Here is a 25,927-nt window from a genome sequence, read left to right on the forward strand (position 1 = left end):
ATACTAATACAATATGGATACGAATTAATACGAATATGAAATTAACTAAATTCTCTACTACATATATGATAAAGGGTTATTTACAAACGACGAATACGTTTGATGAATTTTATTAATTTCTTAATTGTTTACATTATATTAATCGTAAAGCGATAGATTGATTCTTCTTCTTTTGTTACAATAATCTCTAATTAAACAAAAACTATATTGAATTTTTTTTTTTAAATGTTGCTATCGATGTACCAATCTATCGATCTATCGTGACAACCAATCGATTTTAAAATCGAATCGAGGTTAAGTCGATAGTTGCACAGTAGACATCGGTGACAAGCAATTCTTGCAGTAACATCGCACATAATTGATACGTTTAAAAATAATTCTTTGTCCCTTTTTTTAGATAAGTAAATGGCAATATAAGATTAATTATAATTAACAGTTGTTCGTAAGCAGTGAGGGCGAAAATGACGCTCACAAATAAGGTAAGCGATCTAACCTAAATATCATGTATCGTGCTAATATGTTTATTTCTTTTTTAGATGGAAATAGATGAAAAGATTGCAAAGGGGGAAGGTTTTAAACCGTATTACATCACTAAAATCGAAGAGCTACAATTAATCGTTGCTGAGAAAAGTCAAAACTTAAGGAGGTTACAAGCACAACGTAATGAACTCAACGCAAAAGGTATGTTATTCAGCAATTATATTTCCATATACTTGACTCTGATAAACTCTTATCTGCATTCGATGTATGTTAGAATGAAATTGTTTTCCCTCTGTAGTACGTATGTTGCGCGAAGAACTACAACTTCTCCAAGAACAAGGATCGTATGTCGGAGAAGTTGTCAAACCAATGGATAAAAAGAAAGTTTTAGTAAAAGTTCATCCTGAAGGGAAATTTGTGGTAGATATAGATAAAAACATCGACATCAATGACGTGACACCAAATTCAAGAGTTGCATTACGTAACGAAAGTTATACCTTACATAAAATTTTACCAAACAAAGTCGATCCACTTGTTTCTCTTATGATGGTGGAAAAAGTACCAGACTCCACATATGAAATGGTTGGTGGTTTAGATAAACAAATTAAAGAAATCAAAGAAGTTATCGAATTACCTGTTAAACATCCAGAATTATTTGATGCTCTTGGAATTGCTCAGCCTAAAGGTGTACTCTTGTACGGACCTCCAGGTAAAGGAGCAAATTGATAAAGTTATTTTTCTAACATCTTTTTATTAAAAGTTACTTCATTGTATTATTTACAAATTGGTAATTTATCTTCAGGTACAGGTAAAACATTGTTAGCAAGAGCAGTTGCTCATCATACCGAATGTACTTTTATTCGCGTATCTGGTTCCGAATTGGTACAAAAGTTCATCGGTGAAGGTTCACGAATGGTTCGTGAATTGTTTGTGATGGCCAGGGAGCATGCTCCGTCTATAATATTCATGGATGAAATAGATTCGATTGGAAGTTCACGTATCGAATCTGGTTCTGGTGGAGACAGTGAAGTAGGTTCTATATTTTAGGTTTTAAAATTTGAATAATTTTTTACGCCTTTTCTATGTGTCCGTGTGCGTGAACGTGGGTCTTTATTAGTATTGTATAATTAGGTCCAACGAACTATGCTTGAATTACTCAATCAATTGGACGGTTTTGAAGCAACAAAGAACATAAAAGTTATAATGGCGACAAACAGAATCGACATATTAGATCCAGCATTATTGAGACCAGGTCGTATAGATCGTAAAATTGAATTCCCACCACCGAACGAGGAAGCGCGACTTGATATTTTAAAAATTCACTCAAGAAAAATGAATTTAACACGTGGTATAAATTTAAGGAAAATTGCCGAACTTATGCCTGGTGCATCAGGTGCAGAAGTAAAGGTACTTATGGCACTTATGGTATATCGTTGGAAAAAATATAATGAAATACTTCTGGTTATAAAAACAATTTTCCTATTTAGGGCGTATGCACAGAAGCTGGCATGTACGCTCTCAGAGAGCGTCGTGTTCATGTTACTCAAGAAGATTTTGAAATGGCTGTAGCAAAAGTCATGCAGAAAGATTCGGAAAAAAATATGTCGATCAAGAAGTTGTGGAAGTAATTATTTTCATTCTGCTCTTTCACTTTCTATTCATTGTTTCGCATTCTTTTGTAAAACCATTTTTAAACTATATAACTTCGATTCAAATGTATACAAGCGAAAAAACTGCAGTTGTAAGGAAAATATATATCTAAAGAAATTGTCACCTAATTTTTAAATATTATGGATAATCTTATCAATACAACGTAGCTGTTAAATTAGAAATTTTTTTGTTCGGAAGAATGATATGCATTTATAATTATAAATTTTTATTGCTTTTGGCGCCATCTCTCGAAAAAGAGCTCAAACTGGTCATAATTATCGACGACGAAGTAAACTGCTGGAAAACTGGTGACGCCATCTCTGTGAAAAGTGCTCAAACTGGTCGCACATAATTATCGACAGCGAAGTGAACTACTCAAGAACTACTAGCGCCATCTCTGCGGAAAATACTGGAACTGATGTCCTACCAGTTTCAGCGTTTCTCCAATAGATGGCGTCAGTACTTTTTCCGTAGTTTATTTCGCTGTCGATATTACTAACGTGTGTAATATATAATCTCTGTAAATAAATGTGTTAAACTGAGTTTATTATAAATTATATGTGCAGATGCTTATAATTCAAGATGGGTAAAAAGGTAAAAACTGGAAAGCAGAGGAAGGATAAATATTATCAACTGGCAAAAGAAACTGGTAAGCATTTATAGATAACAATTCTTTTATAGGTTATGTTATGGAAATTATTAACAATAAGCAAATATTTTTGATATTTAATCGTATTACATTAAAAGTGATATTATGGAAAAGATATAATGCAAAGTATATGGCTTGTAGTTAAAATTTTATTTTCATTATGTGGTATGCTCAAGCAACGGCTTCGGTAAGTTATGTTTTTTAGGTTACAGATCACGTGCTGCATTCAAGTTAATTCAGTTGAATCGAAAATTTGAATTCTTGCAAAAGTCTCGAGTATGCATAGATTTGTGCGCAGCTCCTGGGGGGTGGATGCAAGTAGCCCGACAAAATATGCCGGTGTCGTCTATAGTAATAGGCGTAGACTTATTCCCTATAAAACCCATTCCGGGGTGCATTAGTTTAATCGAGGATATTACGACAGACAAGTGTCGTGTTTCGATATCTCGTGAATTGAAAACTTGGAAGGCTGATGTTGTGCTTAATGATGGAGCACCGAACATGGGTAAAAATTGGCTACACGATGCATATCAACAGGTCGCTTTAACTTTAGCTGCCCTTAAAATGGCAACATATTTTCTGCGACCCGGCGGATGGTTTATAACAAAAATCTTCCGTTCAAGAGATTATCATCCCCTTCTTTGGGTATTAAATCAATTATTTAGAAAGGTATATATTTCTATCATAAATTTTATATATATATTTATGTTTATCTCATTAATATTATATGTCAATGTTTTATTTGCAAGGTGCATGCAACTAAACCACAAGCGTCACGTCTAGAGTCTGCTGAAATTTTTGTCGTTTGTCAATATTATGTTGCTCCAGATAAATTGGATCCAAAATTTTTAGATCCGAAATATGTTTTCTCTGAATTAGAGATGGAACCTGCGAATAAATTAAACGTTTACAACCCTGTGCAAAAGAAACGTAAAGCTGAGGGTTATCCAGATAATGATTACACTTTGTATCATCAAATGTCTGTTAAAGATTTTATTGCGCACGACAATGTTGTGGAAGCGTTGCAAAATGCTTCGGAAATTGTTTTTGACGATGAAACAATAACAAATCACGAGAACACGACAAAGGAGATTATAGAATGTTGTAAGGATATTAAGGTATTAGGTAAAAAAGATTTGCGGAAATTGATGAAATGGTGGAATGTAATGAAGGAGTCTTTAAAAAAAGAAGAACCATCAGCGGAAGGTGAACAAAATGGGCTCAATGAGAAGACAGAAGCAGTGCCTATGAGTCAAGAAGAATTAGAAGATTTGGAGGATGAACAAATTGAAAAACAAATTGAAGAACTCAAAGGAGAAGCAGCTAGGGAGCTCAAACGAAAAAAGAAGAAAGTTAACAAAGAAAGACAGAAATTAAATGAACGTCTCAATCTAAAAATGATTCACAGAGGAAACGAAGGTCCCATAATGGAAAGTGATGATATGTTCACTTTGAAAGAGATAAAGACACATCAACAGTTGAAGAACATAACGGATCAGAATCCCGATGTAGTGGTAGAAAGCGATGTAGACTCAGATACGGAGAAAAATAAACCAAAAAAAGTCACATATAACAAGGATGAAGGACACTTGGATAGTTCAGGATTGTATTATAAAATAGAGGATAGCGAATCAGAGAACTCTGATGATGAGTCAACTAGTAATGCATCAGGCTTAGGTAGTTATCGCTCATAAGTAGAGAATTGTCATATATTATGTTGAAAAATGCAATATTTTTGTGCAATTGGATTTTCAGGTTTAAATGAATCAGATGATGAAGATACAACTAAGGTTCGCAAAAAGAAAATAATTGACGAAGATCCAGAGAATCCTTTGTTAACCGATTTAGATCCCAGGGACAAGAAAACCAAGAGAATTCATAAAGCAGAATTGTGGTTTGAAAAAGATGTTTTTAAGAATTTAGAAGATGAAAAGGACGAAGATTTCGAGTTGGATAAAATGGTTGAAGAATATAAAAAGAAGGGCGTCCGTATACTAGGGGAAGACGTTTCTGCAGATAGCGATAAAGAAAACGGTACTGAAAAACATGAAAGTATACAGAAAAAGAACCAAGATGACGCGGAACGAAATGATTCTGACAGTAACGATGATACAGATTCTGATTATGACGTAGAAAAGATGATGGTTCCAAATAAAAAATCAAAGAAGTCTAAAAAAAACGAAATTGGTTCCACAGAAAATTCTGAAGTAACAAGTAAGTAATTATGTTGTGTTTCGATATTAAATAATAAACTTATCTGGCAAATAAGAAATACAATGAAATTATTTTCATGATATATAGCTGCAAAGTCAAAGAAAAGGAAACATTTATCGGAAGAAGATTTGGCATTGGGTTCCTTGTTAGTTCAGAGTAAAAAAACTCGAAGAGATTTAATAGATTCGGCTTGGAATAGATACGTATTTAATGATGAGAAATTACCGGATTGGTTTGTACAAGACGAAGAAAGACACATGAAGAAAGATGTGCCAGTGCCTAAAGAGCTCGTTGATGAATACAAAAAACGTGTTGAAGACCTGAACGTCAGACCAATAAAAAAAGTAGTGGAGGCAAAGGCAAGGAAGAAGCGAAGGGCATTGCGTAAATTGGAGAAAGCAAAGAAAAAAGTGGAAGACATAATGGATAATACTGACATTAGTGATAGGGAAAAAGCGAGACAAGTGCAAGCGTAAGTATAACTTTCAATTCATCGTTTTTTATTAATAATAAATATGGGATTTTTGTATACACATAATCACATATTCGGCTTTTTGGCAGATTGTACAAGAAAGCTAAAAGGGAGCCGAAAAAGGAGGTTACATATGTAGTAATGAAGAAACATATAACTCAGAAGAAAGCGGCAAGACCACCTGGCGTTAAAGGGCGCTATAAAGTGGTTGATGCAAGAATGAAGAAAGATTTACGCGCGGCTAAATCGAAAGAGAAAACAAAAGGGCGAGGGAAGAAGAGTCGCGGTGGTAAGCCGCCTCGAGGAAAGCCTAAAGCTCATAAGGGAAAGAAATTAAAGTAATCCATTTTGCATCAAATAAAATATTACTTATTACCGATGATTTCCAATAATCCCATAAAACATTCGATATAGAATAGCAAAATTACGAAATAGAAATTGCACAGTTTATATCTTTGTACATAAGTAGGTATAGATAATTATTCATATTTTGCCGATTGAAATTGATTTACAATATTACTCGTCAAGGTTTGATGTATATCAGATGAGAAGTCTGATAAATTCAAATATTCGCGTTTGAGGTTAATCGATATATAATCGATACTGGAACAATACGATAATCGAAAATTCGATCTTATATTTGATTAGTCGTAACTGTGTCGTTAGGTAATCGAAAGTCGCGTTGGTGGTTGGACGAAAGTGAACATTTATTTTAAAATAACAGAAGTTAACGCAATTCGTAAAGAATTCGTATTCATATAGAGTGGGGTCGAACAATAGACAAAGTCTACCACCCACCTGTCCGGCCAAGTAAAATCTGCGGCTACGATTTACTTGAGCGTATTTTTCCTCCCCGTGCCTCTTCGTTTTCACCGGTAACGGCATCCTTCCTGGGTGTATTCCGTGCATCGAACATTCTGATGCAATCGCGGCCTGCGTAGTGTCGGGACGCTGCGGTCGATGTCAAGGACAAGGCCAATGGCATTTAGAAAGATCGTTTTACGTCGACGTCGTTGCAATGAAAGTGGCGTCGATGAAACTTTTTTTCTTGGCTCGTCGCCAAAAATCGCATCATCGCTTCCGCGGCTTCGTCGTGGTTTCTACAAATGTACTTACAGGCATACATGTTTATACTACAAATCTTTTACCGTATACTTTTATGTTGCTCTCTTTTTTCTTTTCTCATCACGTATTTTTTGTTAGTTATTTATTCGTTGTACGATAATTCCATGTTACCTAAGCAATTCCTTTTAATTGGCAGGAAATACCAGTGATGATGTAACTACGCAAACGACCCGCTGCAGCGGTCGATGTCAAGGCCGAGCTTAGTGATACGTAGATTTCATAATACGGCGAAATTCAGTTTCTTTGGTACATAAAGAAGGTTCATCGTATGCTTTCGGAATGTGGGAAGAGATTTTAATGGTTCGTTTAATTGTCTCGAAATACCATTTTATTACGATGAAAATAGTTTTCGGTTATTACGCATTTTAAAGCAGTTGAACGCAGTAAGACATTTTTAATGGTTAATTGAACGTAATTAAATGTTCATTCATTTTTTTTAAGTTAAAAATTAATCATTCATATTATTAATTCACGTTGAAGTGTTGCTCGTTTAAATCACGTGTATAAATATTGATCAATGACGTTAAAGCGGAGCTGCATTTAATGCGAATTTCAAATGCTGTTCGTTCCTCTTGCGTTTATTAATCTCTGTCTATTTTCGTTGCCTCAGTGGTGACAATTTTAGAAAATCGTAATCCGTTTAATTTTAAAAGGACGCGCCGATATATCTCGGGCGTGGTGGTATCCATTTGTTCCGATTTGCTTAGCACGAGCCAAGTTTGCATTCGGCGCTAAACACTTGTAGGCGCTGTAACGATGCTCGTAAATCTTAAACGGTGCAGTGGCGCCAATGCCGATCATTTTCGAGAGAGAACGTTTTTCTAACTTTCGATTTTTATATAAATTATGAGTGCACGCGTTTACTTTTTTAGTATACGTTTCAACTGTTTTATGTTACATAATATTACGCACATATTAATCTTATTTCATTTTAGCATGTTGCATATAAACAATACAAGAAAAGATATAATATATAAACACGTAGGAAAATTACTAATTCATATTATGAAAGAATATTCCGAATATGTCCAGGTTATTGCCTTCTTCATTGAGCCGTTTATAAGTATCAAATCTAAAAGGTAAACTTGCTAAATTACGAAGGCCTTGAACTGATCCGATGGCTTCTAACTCGAGTTAAAATTATGACGAGAATTGCGCCAGAAATATCCGGAATTGAGGAACGGCTTGTATAGCAAATGAGCTACGTAGTTGCTGAAATGTCTTTTTTTTCTACGACCCTAACGTTTACAAAAGCCAATTAACCCTGATCAATTTTGAAAATTTCTAATATTAAAATCGTGCCACTTCTGTTTACAGTGTTCTTTTTTAGGATTATAAACAATGAACAATTGACGCGCGTTACTCGGTCAAGTTCTTCGGCTTAGGATCTTTTATGAAAGATTGTCAGTGTGTCTGTGTGTATCTTTACGCGGTTGGCGCTTACGTCAAGGGCGACCTCGACTTTCCATCGTCTCTAATCTGTACGAGAATCGTTTGCGAAACAAGCATTTCATTTCCACTATGTACGTATACATGCGTATGTATGTATGAAGTTAGGTATGCTAGAACTTTGTAATCTTTTTATGAAACCAGTTTATTTTTTTTTTCTCGATTGCACATTGTCATTAGATAATTCATTAAGTGTATTATATAGATTGGAATCTCATTCAGTTTATCTCATTCAGGAATCTCATACAGTATTCTGTTCTTATTTGTCTGAGTAATTTATGAAATATTATTGATCGGTACATAAAAAAGCTTGTTTATTGTTCTAATTGAAAGACAGGAGGATTTTCGATTCGACTCGCAGACATTAAAACTGGTAGACTACTATATTTATTCATCACTTCGTTGTTAGCATATGTATTTCCTTGACATCAGAAATAAGAAAGTTATAAACGCTTTAATGGAAAGGTCATCTCCTCGATGAAGCATAAATTAAACGTAAAGGAAGTAATCTACAAGTCCTTTAGCCACATACAATGCTCATCATTCTTCGCAGTAGACACTGTTGTGTAACAACATAAAACAGTTGAAACGTTCAATCGTATTCATCGAGCAAGAAAAGCCTTAAACTTCCCATTGGAATTGTATCGCCCACGTATTGGTCCCTCTCAAAAGGCAGTGTTATATTGAAATCCTCCCCTTGTTGCAACCTTTATTGCTATTTCCGTTCACAGCCTTGAACCACAAAACCAGAAGCCAGAAATCGAACGAATAACATCGGGTCCAAAAGGCTATACGGTGATTGATAGTAAAAGTAAGCGGATCGGGTATATATGTATATCGGAATAAATAGCAGCTATGTGTAGTGAAATCGAGATATAGGAAAAACGATAGGATGCTGTCGGTGGAGGGCGGGAGGGTTGGATGTGGCGAGACAAGGGCTGACGTGCGGTAATTCAGAATCGTTAATGCGTCCTCGAGGGAGATCGAGCGGTTGGATTTTGCTAGGTCTCCTCTCTTACTCTCTGCCGCCAGTTACGATCAGGTTGTCTCCCTCTCTTCGTCCCGGCTTCCTGGCCACGATGCTGGTGACCTTCAACTGTTCAGGAGTGGATGGACCTCGTTGGCCAGCGGGCCGAGGTATAAGGTCAAGGTTGCCGTTGGTCGGTTGTGCACGGGATATGCGACCTCCGAATGCATCGAGCGAGATGCGCGCGCACCCGGCGCATGCGCTGCACCGGCCGGCTTGTCGTGCGTCGCAACATGTCGCGCAAGTCATTGCCAAGGTCTTCGGTGGTCACGGGCAAACCGTTATAACTAGCGATGGGCATGAACCGAGATGCAATTTTTACGTGCGATTCAATTTACGCGCGATGCAAATGTGGTTGGTATGTTCACGAGTCTTTCCTTTCCTCGGATATCAATAGCCGAGCCGATTATTCTCTTCGTATTTGCATTGTGCAAATCGTCGTTCTCTCTCTCTCTCCCTTGTTGCGGTTCCTTAGAAACGAACTTCTCTAATTATCATTGCATTTCATTTAAATTCGATTCGTTTTAACAGGGTTATACAATTTTTAATTTGAAACTAGATCACGAAGACGTTAGCTCCATCGCTAACCTCAAGTTGTCGGTCGCGACTAATGCAAGGTCGTTGACGATTGTTTCAGAGTAAGCTGCGCTATTAACGCCTGTCCCATCGAAACTTTTTCTACTACGCGCTACCTATCACTGTAATTGATTGGCGCAAAAGAATTGCAACTTATTACGAAACGAAAAAAAAATGAAACGAACGACAGTAGTGTTCGATTTTCATTTTAATACGTTTAATTGTTTTTCTATTTAGTTTCTAAGAAAATGTTAAGGGAAAATTGATTAGGCAATAGATTTTTTTCTAAATGCTTGCGATATATCTTGTATAATACAAGTCAACGTAGAATCTGCTTCTACCTTTGGGTCATATTAGTCTTGAGAATATTATGATGTCTTTTATAATCTAACCTACTTATGTACTTGCTATAGAACATATGTACTCGCTGCTCGAGTATTTACCTAGGAAACTTGTATAAATCTCAGTAAGAACCGAAATGTTTTTCACGTTTTCCATCGTTTTATAGAATATTGAAATGCCTCTGAAATATAAAGGATTACTTACAGTATTATTTGCGGGGGATATTAAGTAATGGATTGTCAGAAAAGCATTAACCCAGTAATTCGAGTGTTGCTTATTTTCTTGTTTATATTGCAGGAGGATGGGATCATGAAAGGAGCAAACGCGCGCGTCGCAGCGCCTGCGTCACGACACCCGGCGTGCATCCATGGCCAAGGTCCTCTCCGGTCACGGGCAACCCGTTATACATAGCTGGAAGCTGACACTAGCTCGAGGTCGTCCATGACTGTCCTGTTCGGCCCCAAGGCTTGAATAAAGGTTGATATCCAGGCAGATCCTCATACGTTATGATCCTAGTATGTTACGAAAATATACTATGCTTGTATAGGTAAGCATTACTTTTACAACTAAATGATTTTTACCTTGAACTAAGGCATTCAGAGAAGGGAAGTTTTAACTTCCCTTAACCTATATATATATAACGTTAAAGGCCGTAAGACTGTCTGTTTCAAAGCAATGTTTTTCGACCTATTATATTACAGAGAAAATTCATTTATCTCGTCTAGTAGTAAGGAAACTTGTGTTCAAGAATATAATTCGCCATTTGTAAACACGTTTCATTAGTAACGTATTATAATCATGCTATCAGGATCACATCTAGGTTTTCTATTACTGTTATATTACAAACTGCATTCTAGATAGTCTTTCCCGTATAATTTATCCATCTGGAACAAGAGATGTTTCATGAACTTTCTAGTTTCGAAGCAAGTTTACAAATTCTTGATATAGAGACGCTTTCAACAGGTGACAATACTGTTATCATATTTCTATCCTCTCGCTACATCGTTGCTTAATCGCTAAGAGGTATATGTATATGTGTATGCAATTCTCTACTACAATATTTGAGTTAGAAACGGTTGTTTGCACATCATATAGCGCAGATCACTAAATAGTTGTACCAATAAGGCTTTTTCGTATTTGCTTCTATAAGCTGTGAGACGCCTAAAGAGAAAAGTCCCAGCAGGCATACCTTAGAAGTAGCAAAGTCCCCGTCGTATCCTTAGATTTCTGGTTATTTTCCTCTCTTCCTGGAACGCATTACCGGTATACATCCTTTTCTCCGGGCGAGAAGGGGGTTGGGAGTTGATGTTGGGCCATCCGGGGGTAGCAAGTTCAAGGTCGCCACGTTCGGGCCACGTCCGGGCATGCTAACCCAAATACGATTACGGTTCTGAGGACAGTGGAGAGTCGAGACAACAAACTCGAGTACCAGTTCGAGTTTGCTAGGCCAATGGAGCAAGGATCTAGCCCAATTCAACTCACGATTAGACTCGTGAATGGATCTGCGGCTTATTTTGCTTCCGTCTAACTGTTTAAAAGGTTTCCTATGTACATAGTAGCGGAGTTATTTATTGCGTCACATTCCGAGTTATTATTCCACCACTTTCATAGCAATTCATATGAGGAAACTAGAATGTTTTTCTTTCAACTTTGAGATATCACGTCTAGTTGAAATATATTTATAAGAAGTATCTTTCTCTTCGTATATAGTCCAACATTCTCCGGCGCGTGTAGCGATTTATCGCATATTTCAGCTATCTCCGCGATTAAGACGCTAATCTGGCAAAGCAGAGACGACTAACCGCGGCCTCTCGGTTAATTGCCATTCATAGAATTGCATCATATCTGCGAAAGAACAATAATACGTAGTATGTAGTCGTATATGCCGTTTCATGTCGATTACCTTGAACACCGAGTCCTTGCACACCGTGGATACAATTTCAATGGTCTATCTCTCTCTCGTTAACTGACGAAATCATCTATTCCGATAAATTCTTATTTCCGATCAACATGACCGATGAGAAACATTGAATATGAATTCATTAAAAATTCAGTTAGATCGAAGTTAGATTTAACTTGTATCACGCGGAAACGTAACGCAAAGGTTGGAGTTGGTGTAGGTGTTTACGAACGATACTTGACTCAGTACATTCCTAACTCTTGTGAGGGGGAAGGAATTTTGCGACAAATATTTTTGCCGTGCATATTTCACAGCTAAACATTCATATCATATGTGTACAGGTGCGTTTACAAGGTGGCGCGTGCATGTATCGGAGGATGCAGTACGCCGCAAGTTACTCGCGTCGTCATTGCGCTTAGTCACGAGGATTATCGCCTCGTAATAATGTCACCAGGACGTCTCATTACGAAACGCCCACCGAACACACGCGACTCTTGGAAAGAAGCAAACGAGAAAATATTCTTGTTTATCACTTCCATGAATTTTCCCGCTCCACTTGTGTCTTGATGCATCGTTTCATATGTCCTCACCGACAGGTAACAATGATTGATTAGTTTTATGCTATCAATTGAAGCGCGAATAGAAGTTGCAAATTTTTTTCTCACATTTATCCTTAACAACAATTCTACCGTAATAATTCGATCAAATTATGACTTTTATTTCCTTCTTCGTTACGCAAACGTGTAATTTATCACACGTGAATACAAATAGTACATTTTTTGTATCGTATATCATTTTATTAAGCCATTAAATGGTTTATTCGGTGTTAATTGATTGATTTATTTAGGAGCAGCCTTGTAGCGAATCTCTTCGATTTTCAATCGAGGCGTGATTCCGCAAACCAGCGAAGGTTTCGAGTAGTTTTCGATTAAAGTAGCTTCGATCGATCGTCGATCGAGAAATCGCGGTACGTCTCGATGGAGGCAAAGTTTGCTCGCAGACTTCCTTACAGGAAATCACCCGGCTCGCCCACCATCCGACTGACGTCCATGCTTTTCTTGGGAGCTGGAAAATACATTCGCCCTCTTTTCCTATTTTCCGTGTGGAACGTGCATTCAAGCGCGATAACCTTGAACTTCATTCGCCTCCTTCTTCCCTCTCTCTCTCTCTCTCTCTATCTATCTATCTATCTTTCTGATCTCCTCTCTTTTTAGCGACCATCTTTCTTCCCCCTTCTTTCCCAGCGTTCTATCTTCTCTCTATCCGCTTTAACTGTTCCGTTCCCACCTCCTTCTTCGCATCTCCCTCTTTTTCCCTTTGGTTCTCTATAAACAACTTTTCCATTTTCCTCCTCTCCGTTATCTCTTTATCAGCGTGCTCCGTTTCCTCTCCGTTTCACCGCTCGTACAATCCCACTGACGTCACGGGTATCGACCAGAAATCCCGGGGTTGCTGGTGTTTCTCTATGTACCTGGTTTGCACGTGGAGGATTCGCACGTGTACGCTTCCTTCGGCACGTTCGCCGGTTTAATGCGTTGCCTTCGCGTATTCGTACGAACGTGTACGAATCGCGATTGAAATGCACGCGCGTTTCTGTCGTGTTCGTGCACGGTTGACTCGCACAGCCATTGAACGGTATTTAACTCGTCCCGCTTTTTGTTTAACAGGTGACACTGTTCTTTTCCGGGTTTAAGAGTTTGCTTTGCGATAACAAGTTTATTACGTTTCAATGATACGCGAGGACAGATGCTGTTCGGGGGTTTTCTGTTGATCGAATCATTATCTATGATTGTTTTGCAATAGTAACGATGGAATTCGTGAACAGATGTTAGGATAGAGTAAAATGGCAGATCTGACAGTAATTTATAGAGGCGTAGAGGGTCGCTTTGATCCCAACGATGGGAACTAATCTGAAAACGGATAAATGACCAGAGTGATACAATTTCAGGTGATTCATCGGGCCGTCTGGATTTTGGAGTAGCTTCTACGCCGTGGTACCAGCGATTTTCGTTGACGCATGTAGACAAACGCGGCCATGCATTCATGCTCCGACGAAGAACGTCACGTCCTCGTGACCTGCGCGCAGTTGTATGCACATGGTGCGCGTCAACGTTGGCTCACGTACGTCGTATCGGGACACGTCAAGGGCACCACCGTAGTGGCGAGGATTCACGATGGAAAATCACGATCACGAGGATGGAAAAAAAATATAGGAACTGCCCGGGAAAATCAGGTAAGTGATCGTGCGTGCATACACCTCGTAGCCGCCATTAACATTCGGTGGGGAGTAATTATCCGCTGACCTTCGTCCACGTTCTCTGGATTTCGTACGAGGTATGCTTCTTCGCCAGCCTTGGCGCGTTATTAGCGGCTTAATCCTTAATTTAATGGGGCGAAACAGTCGTTACGTAACTGTTAACAATCGTCAGGTTGTCGATGAATATCGAATATTTCTTTCTGAAATAACGAGTACATCGATCATGACTAATTTTTAACAGACAGCGTACGTATCGGAAGTAAAAATTTGCATACCTTTATTTAGAATAATTTGCAATTATGAACGTATCAGGTATTGTGTTGTACCAGAAGCGCGTTCTGAGAGTACCGTGTTATTGGAGGTATACACATATATGCATAGTTTATCGATATATTCGTTGTCGATGAACAAAGGAAGGGTAACGAATAATATCGACCGTTCGCCACAAATTGAATGACTCTCAGAATGCAACATGGCCAAACCGTTCATTAAGAACGATCTCGCAAACGGGGTACGATGTGCGTGTTGGGATTGAAAAAAAAATAGTATCTTTAACGAACAGCCTCCGGCAATAGCCCATTGTAACGCTTTAGTCAAGTGCGAGAGCCAATGTGCGCGCGAGAAGCGTCCTTGACACCCGCGGCCTTGTCAAGAATTTTTCCGCATTCGATTGTTGTTCCAAGTATGCGCCGCGAACTGCAAATTGCGGGGAGAGAAGGGTAGGGAAACAGGATGGAGAGATGGAAGTCGGAACACGGAGGAGGACGACGAGATCGGTCGCTGAATGGTGAACGCGACTCCGACCTTCGTCGAGGAGAGCCACGCGGTAGAAAGTAAAGCAGATGAATTTTAGAAAGGAAATCGTCGGTTTCATTGGGTGGTAGGATATAAGAAAGTGATTGAAGACTTATCAAAGACAAGCTGCAATTTTGTTTAGGACCGATAATAGGCCATTGTTGTAAGATAATTTGCAAGTACCTTTACCTGTTAACTGTCTCGGGATTCGAAGCCCTGAAAATTCTCCAAGCCCCAACTTTCCTCTCATAATCGACTACACCTGAAACTGGGAAAACATCATGTCCTGCCCTTTTGACCATCCGTCGTGAAATTTACGATCCCTCCTGGACCGTTACCGCCCTGAATACTCGCAAACTTTCGGCCCTGAAATGTTGTAATGGATTTCAAGGGGTCGAAGGGTAACGCGGCATGATTTGCGACCTCTGCTGCCCCGTATTCTTTCGGATGGTTCCCCAAAAGAAACTCGTCGTGGCGAAAATATACACTTTTTCTTTAGACGCGCCAAAGAGACCGGAAACCTTGAACCGTCCTCTTTGTTGGGACCAATTCATTCCAGAGTTTCGAGATCGCCGACTCTTTTTTCAGGCTCGCTACATTGTCCCTCAAAATATAAAATGTGTCGACGTTATGCAATTTTGAGAACGTTCGAACCCGTCCGCTCCAATGCGAACAAATGTATCATAATTCTTTTTTTAAATCGCCTCGTCAACGTCCAGATTCTGGAAGCGACTTCGTATAAAGTCCGCCATGATTCGTAGAAATTTTATAAATTTATAATCCCACATTTTTCCGTATTATGGATTCTCCTTTAAAGGCGGGTGCAAGGTTTACAGAGACCGCGGGGTCGTCGTAAAGAGCAACGAGTCACGGTTTTCCAGTTTCGCTCGCGAATAAAAATCACGGCCCTAGAACAATCATAAAAGTGTCCGGGGCCTCTAACGCGGATTGCTTTATAACAGGCACGATCTTTCCGTCGAACAATGCATCGTAAAATGCTCGATGACTTCAGGCTCGTGTCGCAGAGTCGTTTTACCGCCGTCACTTTGCAACAATGACAATGATAAACCGTCCACGGGCGAATGCGAACGATTTCGATTGCGTTCAATGGTACGTAAATCCTGAGGTTGTTCGTAATGCCGGTTTTACGAACGCGTTTCCTCCTCTGCCCGCTAAAATACGTCGAGACGTACCGCCGAAGGTCGATCTGTTATTTGGTTGTTATTAATAACCATTGCTAAGGCGCCACGAGTCAATTTTGTACCCGTTCTGTCGAATAGTTCGCTTTTCTGAATGAATAGTCGCCATTTCGAATGATGAAAAGAACTACTATCGCGAATATCGTCTATTATTAAACGTGACTCTTCAGGAAATTCGATCGTTGCGCGGATATCTAGCCACTTGTTATGTCCTTCAATCATTTATCACAACGGAAGGAAACTTGGTTAGTGATTAGGCAATTTTTTAAAGTCGTATGGAAGCTCGATAGATTTTTTTAGAGGGTAGAAAATGAAGAAATTAAGAAATCTTTTCTAGTTGAATAAAACGAGTGTATTGTTCGTGTGAAATTCGTAATTTTCGCAGTTTTTTGGAGTGGATTCGTAGCGTCGAGAGTAGGCGAAATGGCGTGTCGTGCCATTCCAGTCGTACTGTATACCAAAGTCAGTTCGATTTCCGTGTCCGCGCCGTGGCGGTTATTGTTAGAACAACGAAGTTACGTGCTCGTTTACTCAAGTGGTTGATATAGTGGCTTTAACATGGGAGCTCGTGTGTGTAGAACAGAGGCCAAAGTGCACCTATGCCCGCGATTCGAGGCTAAAAACGGAGCCAAGGATATCGGGACGATAAGCAGGGCTAGGGTAATTCAAGCCCAATACCGTGCCCGTTCTTTGTTGACCAAGGACTCGTCGTCCATTCTAAAATTGTTCTTACAGTTTGTTCTACGACTTCACACGATCACCGTGTTAAACCATTCAATAGTTTCCGATAGAGACGTGTCGCAATCTTGCGAAATCCCGAAATTCTAGAAATTCTCGAAATAAATTCCCATCTTCTCGATACATTCGTATTTAAATTTTCCAAGAAAATTACGCGTGTTTAAACGAATCGCCTGAAAGTCGTTTCGCGGCAAAATCGGGCAGAATTATCGATTTATTGGTGCAGAAGGAACGATCTATCGAAATATCGATTCAAGGCCAACGGTTCCGCTTTCAAGTACCTCGTTCGATCTTGACGCATCGTGTCGTTCAAAAAACGGCCATCGAGAGCACGGTAACAGGCTTCTCCGTTTTCGTCGGGAAGCTCGAATTAAGTAACCGCCTTTAAAGGTCAGCGGAACGAGATTTCCCCAGTTGGTTTCTTCTACTTTACCTTCGAACTATCTTTGTAACGACCGCTTTTCTATTTGAACATCCTTGGTCGCGGCGAGGGACGGCCAAGGTAATCTCGATGATCCGCCAAGGATCATCTTCATCCTAGAGAAAGCGAGACTTTCTAGTGATGTTTACGAAAGTTATAACGGACCAAGGGCAACTTTTCGAAACCGAGTTTTCACCGCATGGGACGGGCTGACAGACCTCTGCGGTTTCTTGCCTGGATTTCGGAACGATGCACGCTGTGCGAGCGATTCGTCTTACAATTTCATGCTGTTAGCAATATTGCTCCCAGGATGAACAGTTCGGAACTTTCAGGACCGTTCTGCTGCTTTCCGCTGGGTCCATTGTTTCATTGGCATAACTGTATCGACGTGTATTTATGACTGTCACAACTCTTTCGCAAACCTTCTTCTGTCCAGTTTAAGGGTTGTCTTTCGAATGGTTTAACAGCACCTCCGCAACATCCTCGTATTTCACGCAATACTAATTGGTGCAATACTGAAAAATAATTTGGAAGTGTAACTAGGAAAGTGTAAGGGTATGTAAAATATGTCTATGATATGCTAAAGTTTGTCCAATCAAACATGCTTTAGCTCACGTGCCAGTAATGCAGTCGTATCGTTTAACTACCACTTAATATCTTCTACGACTGCACTATATCTACCTGAATGAACACTTTAAGCAGATTTATGAATCACCGTGTGTACTCTGTAATATACGTCGCGCAGAATATCAAGAATTTCACTCTACGACGTTAGTTAATGTTTTTCAAAATTACTTTCAAGTCGCTTTCTACGTATCGTTGGCGATTCGAACGCGGGGGAGCAAGGTCCGCGGGGTCTATTTTCGCGAGCAATAATCGTATCTTCTAGCATCTGTCGCGGACGGTAAATTGACCGTTTCATGCTCGTCCGCTACGTAATTGGACGGTGTAGAATTCGGCAGGTAGTCAGAGCCGTAAATCCAACGGGGCGGGCAGGTAAACTAACTGGCCGATTCTTTTCACTTTCGTTGAGGCGAGCGGGAAATGTGTGTCAGGAGGTCACCGGGCCATTGGCCGTGTTCCACTTTCCGCGCCCCCTTTCCCTTTTCGAGAGCGTGCACCTCGCCGCGTTCTCCTCGCGCGTTTCGATAAAGCTTGGAAACGATAAAGGCAGGAAGAAAACGAACGTCTTGTCGTTTTATCTGGGAAAATGTATGGTCCACTTTTGACTAGTGAAATCGAAAGCATTTGATCGGATTGCAATTTATCTTGCCTTCCTTCACGAGTGATTGCTGTTTGATTGGAGAACCTAATAACGAGTAGAGTCGAGCAGTTTGTCTTTTAAATAGTTTCATTACTGTCCGTACTTTTATACGCTGATGTAGGTTGAGTTAGATTAATTTTCATTAACGAGTCAACAGATCATTAATCGCACATATATTTCACAGATTGCACCGAAAGTAACACATACGCAATGGACAGAACAGTCATTAATACCCGTCCACCCTTTCGACGTCCAATTCTTTCCGCTTGTACGGTTACGTAAATCGATCTCAGCGCTGCAACATCGTTAAACAAGTTCCTAGTGTACAGTTTTCTACTGTCACACTTTCTATCGTAATTGCCTCATCGACTACTAACAACGATTTATTTTCCCGCGTCGCGGATAAATGTTTGAAATAGAACAGCGTGGGCACAGCGATCCTTGAGTACGGTGATCCATTAGAAAAGAATGGGATAACGCTTTTAAGTAGCAACATAATCGCGTCTGATCGGGATTAGCTGTATTTTCACGCGTTTGCAACGGAAGAAGGTTCGTCTGACAGAGTATTCGAATATTGGCGTCTTCGTGTAACGGCTGTTCGTATAAACGAAGGCTCTACTGTTACCATTAATATTAATCCGCCTCCTGGAAGTAATTCTTCTTGGTGTATGCACACATGTTCCGTTACGCAATATCATTTTACGCGACCGTAATGAAACCGTTAAACGTCGACGCGTTGGTATTCTAATAGCTACACTATCGTCGGTTCCAGACGTTGTAAATACCGCATGCGGATGGACAGAAGTCGCGTGTAATCGGGCAGCCATTAATATCAGTCCGCCTCCTCGATATAATTTCAACGGCGACCCCTCGCTTATCCCGGAAACAGCTTTCGCTTTCTCTCCCCCACCTTCTGGCCACGGTGCCAGTGGTAACTTTCACTGACCAGGTCTCCACGAAACGGAGAGCGGCTGGCTCGTGCGCGTATCTACGATCGCGTATCACAGAAAATGGGAAAGGGAGGGACGAAAAAAAGAATAGGAGAAAAAAGGCGGCAGGAAGAAAGAATTGGGTTTCTGGGTCGGTAGAGGAGACAAAGCGGCTCCCCCTTCGCGTCCTTCCTTCGTCCGCGCTCGACGACCTCGTGGATTCGTTCGACGGCGCGACGCGGAGGATGGAGAGGTTAGACGATCGAAATTTCCCTTCCACTCGGTTGGATGACATTGGGAACGATTAGTGTACGATGTCGTGAGGAATGCTCGCGTCGGATGGGTTGTTTGAAGAAGTTGCGCGAGGACCGGCTGCTAAACGGTACGGAACACGAGGAGGTGGTGAAATTTTTCTTTGTCCTCTCGCTGTTTGACGTCTTGCGTAGCCTGGTTACTACGAAGGACACTTTTCGGTTTTTTTTGTACTTATAGGTATTTAACCAGTATTTGATTAAGTAAACAGGATTGATTTCGTGAGACGTGTGCTGGTGAGTTTTGTAGGTGTATATCAGTTGATTAGTGGCATTATTGAAGATTGGGACACGAGGAAAGGGGATCGAAGGACATATTTTCCTTGCATATCTACAGCACAACCTGTATAAAAGTTTCTTGTCTTACGACTAGTATGTGCGAAGAAAATGATGTACTACAAACTGTTGGCGTGTTTTTAGGGGTTCAGAAGGGGCGACTGTAAAGTTGAACATACTTGTTGACTCTTCGCAATTATGACTGGCAATCGAGGCCTGGTGTCAATAATCATAAATGCATAAAGCTGTAAATGACGGTCACGAGGAGGCACGCGAGGGCCACGCTTTGAGACGGCCTCCCCAAAACAGAAACCATCCTCGTTTCCCTCCTGGTCGACTCACGAAGACGCGCCCGTCTTCCGTGTCGATCGATACAACCCTCGCTTCTTTTCTTTTTCTGGGCTGACATTTTTACGACCAGTGGAGAACGTTCGGACGTTAAATTCCGTTCTCGACCTGCTGTCACCGCGGCAGATGTTCTCGTTTTCGAATGTCATTCTAATGGCCATCTCTATCTCGTCGAGGTGTTTTACAGTCAATAATATTTCGAATGTCCACACTCGCAGTTAACAGTATTTTGGCGGTCTAATTAACAGAAGAAATGTAGAGATCGATAGTAGGTACTCGGTCGCAAAAATGTAATCGGGTCAATCGACGAAACTACGATAGAGAACGGCTGACACAGCCGGAGGTCAACGCTCGTGGAACACAAAGGCGTTATTATGCGAACTCGATGGTGGCCAGGCGCTACGGATGTGGCACGCGTATCAAGATGTATTATTCGGATTGGTATCATGTGTATGTATTATTCCGGTTGTTCGTGGCCTTCGGAAGGGATCGAATAGGGACGCGGCAGCGCAGTTCGGTCGGTTAAGTAGGTCGCGACCCCGAAATATATGCCACCGAACTGTCTACTCGCACGGGTTCTATAGCACCCTGCTTTTAGGCCGTCTGCCTTTCGAGGTTAAAGGTCATCCGGCTTCCACGTCTCGCATACGCCATTCCATGTAGCTATGTATAGTTATCGAACAAACTTTATACCTTTTATGTTGGTAGTGACATTAAATCGAAATTTATTTGGCCTTTCCTCAATCTATTTCTCGATAGGTTTACTTCAATTTTTGCAAATAGATCTTTGACACGATCCTGTCTCGTTTCAGCTAATTGGTGTAGAGAAATATATTATCTCCTATAATTATTGCACGTAATTGAGCATTTTGATTGGAAATCGTTACAAACATCCGTGACAAGGAGGCGTTAAGTCGGCAGTTCCTTAGCAATTCTCCGGTCATACTTCAATTCACTTTCTACGTGTGGCTGTGTAAACGATCTTAGGAGCGAACGTTTCTCGCGCGCGAATGAGATTTAACGTGCACGTCCGTTCGTGAATGTCGGGAAAACGGTCTTCTCGACCTTCTTTCTGGCCCAAGGAAGAAGGTAGTAGAACGTCGCGAGAGATGTTCGAGAGGAATGCCTCTGGGCTCATTGTCTGTCGACGAACAATGGGGAATAAGCTAAACTCGAAGTGGGTGAATAGGTCACGAGTTACATACGCAGTAGAAGCGGAGCGGTTCGGCTCTTTCACCGGGCGCGGAGAGGACCGCGCGAGAGATGCGACCGGTTAAATCGAAAGTCGATGGTACCGTGTGTCATACTTCAAATACTTGCACACCTGTGCGTGCGTGTGTGGGAAAGCTTACACGGAACGATACGCTATTGAAATTCGTCGCTGATTGCACGGTTGCTCGCTTTCGCCCGGTGATACTCGGCCGAATGTAAAACTTTCCTCTACGAACATGTTCCACGAGACGGCGCTCTGTTTGTTTTTGAAATCGTTCGAACCAGTTTCTGGAATTTTAACGTTAAAACGATTCAAGTATATTTGCTTGTATCAGAGAGATCGCGATGAAAGGCGAACGAAAAAATATACAGCATTCGTCTATTATTCCTCGTGGTAAACTACTGATAATTGACGCAGAGGTCCTGCGAAATTTTGTATGAACGATTTTGACAGTTCCACCGTTTCCGACTTCGACATCCCGATCGAGTTGGGCTCGTTCAAGAGGTGCTGCCCTCTGGTCGATCCTCCGCGAGTCAGTTACCGCGGTAGATCGCGATCCATGGGATCATTTAAATAGCAGCTGCATCGCGATCACGAGGATCACGTTCCTTGATCGTACTCTCACTTTCTCTGCGATATTCCCGACGACCCGGTTTTCTGGCGACACAGTTTGCACCGTCAAACGAGAAAGTGAACGTGCACACCTCTCCCGCCCCCTCTCATCCCCTTTCGTCCGCGCCATCCCCGTTTAAACCCGGTGAAATCCTTTTCGCGTAGGTGAGACCGCGATACGGCGGGACTTTTGTCCCCGCGGCGTGTAAGACGGTAATCAGTGTCACAGGAGAATTGTTATTACTTTCGAGAAACGACAGAGATAAATCTGCCCCGGCGACTTCCTAGTAGAACGATAGAGAACAGAGAAAGCTTTGTCCTGGTTATTCGAAATCAGCTTTTGTCGTGTCACTTTCTGTTTTGATATACCGTTCGGATATTATCCCCGTAGCGTTTCGCGAAACGCAGCGTGGTTTCCGTGGATGATTAGTAGCGATCGTTATTAATACCCACTGGGTGGGCTAAGATGGACGTTGAACGACGATACTATGATACTCTCGTTCCAGTTTCCCAGTTGAACTCGGTGCCCTCGTAGTACTATAACGATTCTCACGGAGCAATCTCGTACATATTTCGAATTGTCATGACTTTGTGGATTTGCATTCGATTCCGTGCCGTAGAAATAGAATGCAGATGCGATGCATTCGGGACCCAGATGCAACTCTGGCAAGCGATGCGTGCGTGGGGGTGCACCCGGTACATCTTAATGACTTAGATAAACTTGTCTCGATGATTAGTCCTCTAATTGGACTGTTTCCGCGGAAACCAGTTCCATGGTAGTGATTTAGTTTTCTCGGTATCGAACGAGTAGTATCAGAGGAGACGCCGCTGGCAGAGATTCGAGGCACGAACGGCAAAAATGGCGATTCCATCGTGGAGGAAGAGTGCGCCACGTAAGCTGATATTTTCAGCAGGATGACAAACGTAAAGATACAGTGACGTCAGGGATCACAAATGACATTCCATTGTCACGGAGGTTGACGGTTCGCTCTGTCGTAAGAGGAAAGCACGAAAGTTATAGAGGAAGTAGTTTATTAGGGACCACGTTTATAGACAATGCGCGTCCGATATATCGAGTCACAGCTATATTTGAACACCGCTTGATTCGACGATTGCTTCTGTCGATGAAAACGACGCGGTGGTGCACGTTTCATGGTCCGAATGTACATGAAATTAACGAGGAACCGATTACAGTGACACTTAGCAAGAACAAATATTGTATTCGCAAGTTTTTCGACAAGACAAACGCTATCGAAGAATTCGCTATAAATAGATTTCTTTGTTCCGGTGCAACGATACACGGATAGACGGTAATATCAGAAAAAATTAATGCTGGATTATCGCAAGATTTACGAAGTCTTGCATACATGTCGTCTTGTTTTGCCAATATTTCCTTGCATTATTCAGCTTGCGTTACCCAATTGATGGAGCGAGTGGAATAAATTACTTGTCGATGGTAATTTAAACGATGCATACATCACGGTGATGAATGCACTTTCATCTATCGGGGAAAAGAATTCATAATCCTACGATTCCCATAGTGACACGTGCTTCTGGAAATTGTTCACGGGCGTCGCTTACGCGAGCCACGCACGTGTGAGATCATCCACACGTTCAGCGTCTTTCCTACGCGAGTCAAGGTTGGTTTTCAAGGCTCGCCAAAGCGTTTTCTATATAGTTGATTACGCTCAATGGAACGCATTATGCATGTGTGTTCGATTGGATGTCAGCCGATAGCTGGCTATCCTCAAGCGCTTTAACTCGCTCGTCAATGAGGGCAGCTGCGTGTACCTGGCATATCGGCTAGCGAACACCCCTTTTAATCAAGCCAAATCGAGAGCTCGCACTTTTCTAACACGAATCTGACAATCAGCGCTCCGATCCTCCAAAATTCTTCAGTCTCAAAATTCTTTTTAACGCACAACCTATTCTTCTCCCTTTCGTTGCTCGATAGCAAGATTACACGCATTCGACTAGGTGTCTGGCGAGGAAAATATGCACATCGGAGAAGGATCGTTTAAGGGGCGAGTTGAACGAACAAAGCGCGCAGGAATGCGGCCCGGATGCACGTATTGGTACGAAACGGAGTAGTAATGTCGTACGGATGTGTAATGGCGGCAAGGCTACGGCTCGAGCCGTTGAACGAAATGCGTAGACAAAGGAGTCGCGAGCGAGGCCTTCGTAGCACGTGTGTAACTGCCTTTAACGCTATGGGGAAACATAAATAAAGTCAGGGTCGAGTGACCACGCGTCATCGTCCCTCCATGGTATACACCCAGGCCTGTTCCGCCCAGTACGCGATGGTTACTCGCTAAACATTCGACTCGAAGAAAGTTTTACTGCCCGAGAGTTTCAAAGCTCGTGTCGATTTTTCTATCCACCGGTGTAGCTCCAAAAAAGTTTAATTTCCTTCAATTTCACAGCAGAGATTTTAATGCATCCTTCTTTTACTCTTCACAAGAGAGAGAGACAGAGAGAGAAAGAGAGGAACGTGTGAATACATTGAAAAGCAAGTACGATTCAGCAACGTGAATTAACAGAGAAAGAGAAACGGAGCAGAGGTCCGCTGGAAACTTCTTCATTTGGAAAAAGTTGAACCACTCGCCCCATTCATCCCTCGTTCACCTCCCAATCAAACGTATCGCGGCGGTACGAATTAGAATCGACGTCCTCCAACGAACGAGTTAGCAAAGTTCCCATCGAGCCGCGATGGCGAACTAGGACGAAGACAATTCGCGTTGTCGGAGAACGTCTGCCCGTTTGTATAGGCCGAAGGTCCTACCCAGGCCTTTTGTCGCGGTACAATGCCACGCGTTCTGCCACAATTCCGCAGACGATGAGGATGGATGCGCGTACTGCTCGCGGGGGCAGCCTCCACGCATAATGCTCGACCATGGATCCGGGCTGCGTTATTAAAGGTGATTGTCGCAGGTAGACACGGACAGGTGTGGTAAGGACGCGTGGCGCAGCCACTCGAATCTCGGCATGGAAGTTGACCCCGAGTCGCTTCGATTTGCTTTATTAATTATGCACGATAAATATCCATTCCCATTGGTGAGAAAGAAAAAGGTCCCCTCTGTAGGTATGTATCTTCGGTCGAAGGATTATTTGCGGCCTTGTTATAGAGTTTGTACGTTAATGCTGTCAGGTGTGTTGGTTATCGCCTCTTTTTTGCTTCCTTTGCTGGAGTGATAACAGGATGGAAACACAGTGGTTGTATTCTTGCCATTTGTTCGCGTTGTCGAATGTGTTAATGGACTTGAAAGAAATCAGGCTGAAATGGCTGCTTATTATTAGAGGGATCGTATCACATCGTACGATCGCGTAAAAGTTTGAAATTTACTTGGATTAATTTTTCTTGAAAGGTTCGAAGGAATTGTTTTACAAAATAAATCCTGATACATTAGTAGAGAAATCGCTTTCAAATATCTGAATGTAATTTTGCATCGGTGGTTGGCTACACGCGAGGATCGTAAATCTAAATTATTGCAGACAACCGTAAACATTCGAAGCCGTTAGGGTAATAACGAGCAAGAAGCAATAGGCGTGCGTGCTCGCAATTGGTAAGTAAAACCGTTTGTCTCGTCAAAGATCGTTATTAATCGAATACTCGAAGTGACAGACGGCCGTCAAACGTCTTTATCGTTCTGTTACCTTCGACGCGTGTACATAATGACACC

At 41.4% G+C, this 25,927-nt stretch overlaps 3 protein-coding genes across 4 annotated transcripts in view; all 3 read left to right on the forward strand.

Moving 5' to 3' along the window:
* Positions 1 to 289: 289 nt before the first annotated feature.
* Positions 290 to 2,258, forward strand: Rpt6 (26S proteasome regulatory subunit Rpt6). Its single transcript, XM_076894871.1, has 6 exons — positions 290 to 479; positions 537 to 681; positions 779 to 1,189; positions 1,283 to 1,509; positions 1,612 to 1,887; positions 1,968 to 2,258. Exons 1-6 carry the CDS (start codon positions 462 to 464, stop codon positions 2,106 to 2,108), a joined length of 1,218 nt encoding a protein of 405 aa, XP_076750986.1. The 5' UTR covers positions 290 to 461; the 3' UTR covers positions 2,109 to 2,258.
* Positions 2,259 to 2,635: 377 nt separating this feature from the next.
* On the forward strand, positions 2,636 to 10,420 carry LOC143422754 (pre-rRNA 2'-O-ribose RNA methyltransferase FTSJ3). 2 transcript variants are annotated; one of them, XM_076893646.1, is made up of 7 exons: positions 2,636 to 2,779; positions 2,985 to 3,448; positions 3,529 to 4,456; positions 4,535 to 4,993; positions 5,081 to 5,465; positions 5,555 to 5,803; positions 10,282 to 10,420. In XM_076893646.1, exons 1-7 carry the CDS (start codon positions 2,713 to 2,715, stop codon positions 10,295 to 10,297), a joined length of 2,568 nt encoding a protein of 855 aa, XP_076749761.1. In that variant the 5' UTR covers positions 2,636 to 2,712; the 3' UTR covers positions 10,298 to 10,420. The 2 variants fall into 2 exon arrangements, with proteins under 2 accessions (XP_076749761.1, XP_076749770.1); XM_076893655.1 differs by lacking the exon at positions 10,282 to 10,420 and adding an exon at positions 6,727 to 6,947.
* A 1,935-nt stretch (positions 10,421 to 12,355) lies between these two features.
* Positions 12,356 to 25,927, forward strand: part of LOC143422915 (uncharacterized) — a 96,987-nt gene continuing 83,415 nt past the window's right edge. The window contains exons 1-2 of the mRNA XM_076893931.1: positions 12,356 to 12,480; positions 13,833 to 14,117. Coding sequence (XP_076750046.1) covers positions 12,465 to 12,480; positions 13,833 to 14,117 — 301 coding nt within the window. The 5' untranslated portion in view covers positions 12,356 to 12,464. The remainder of the gene's footprint in view (positions 12,481 to 13,832; positions 14,118 to 25,927) is intronic.

This window comes from Xylocopa sonorina, chromosome 1, assembly GCF_050948175.1.
Source record: "Xylocopa sonorina isolate GNS202 chromosome 1, iyXylSono1_principal, whole genome shotgun sequence".
Classification (NCBI taxonomy): Eukaryota; Metazoa; Arthropoda; class Insecta; order Hymenoptera; family Apidae; genus Xylocopa; species Xylocopa sonorina.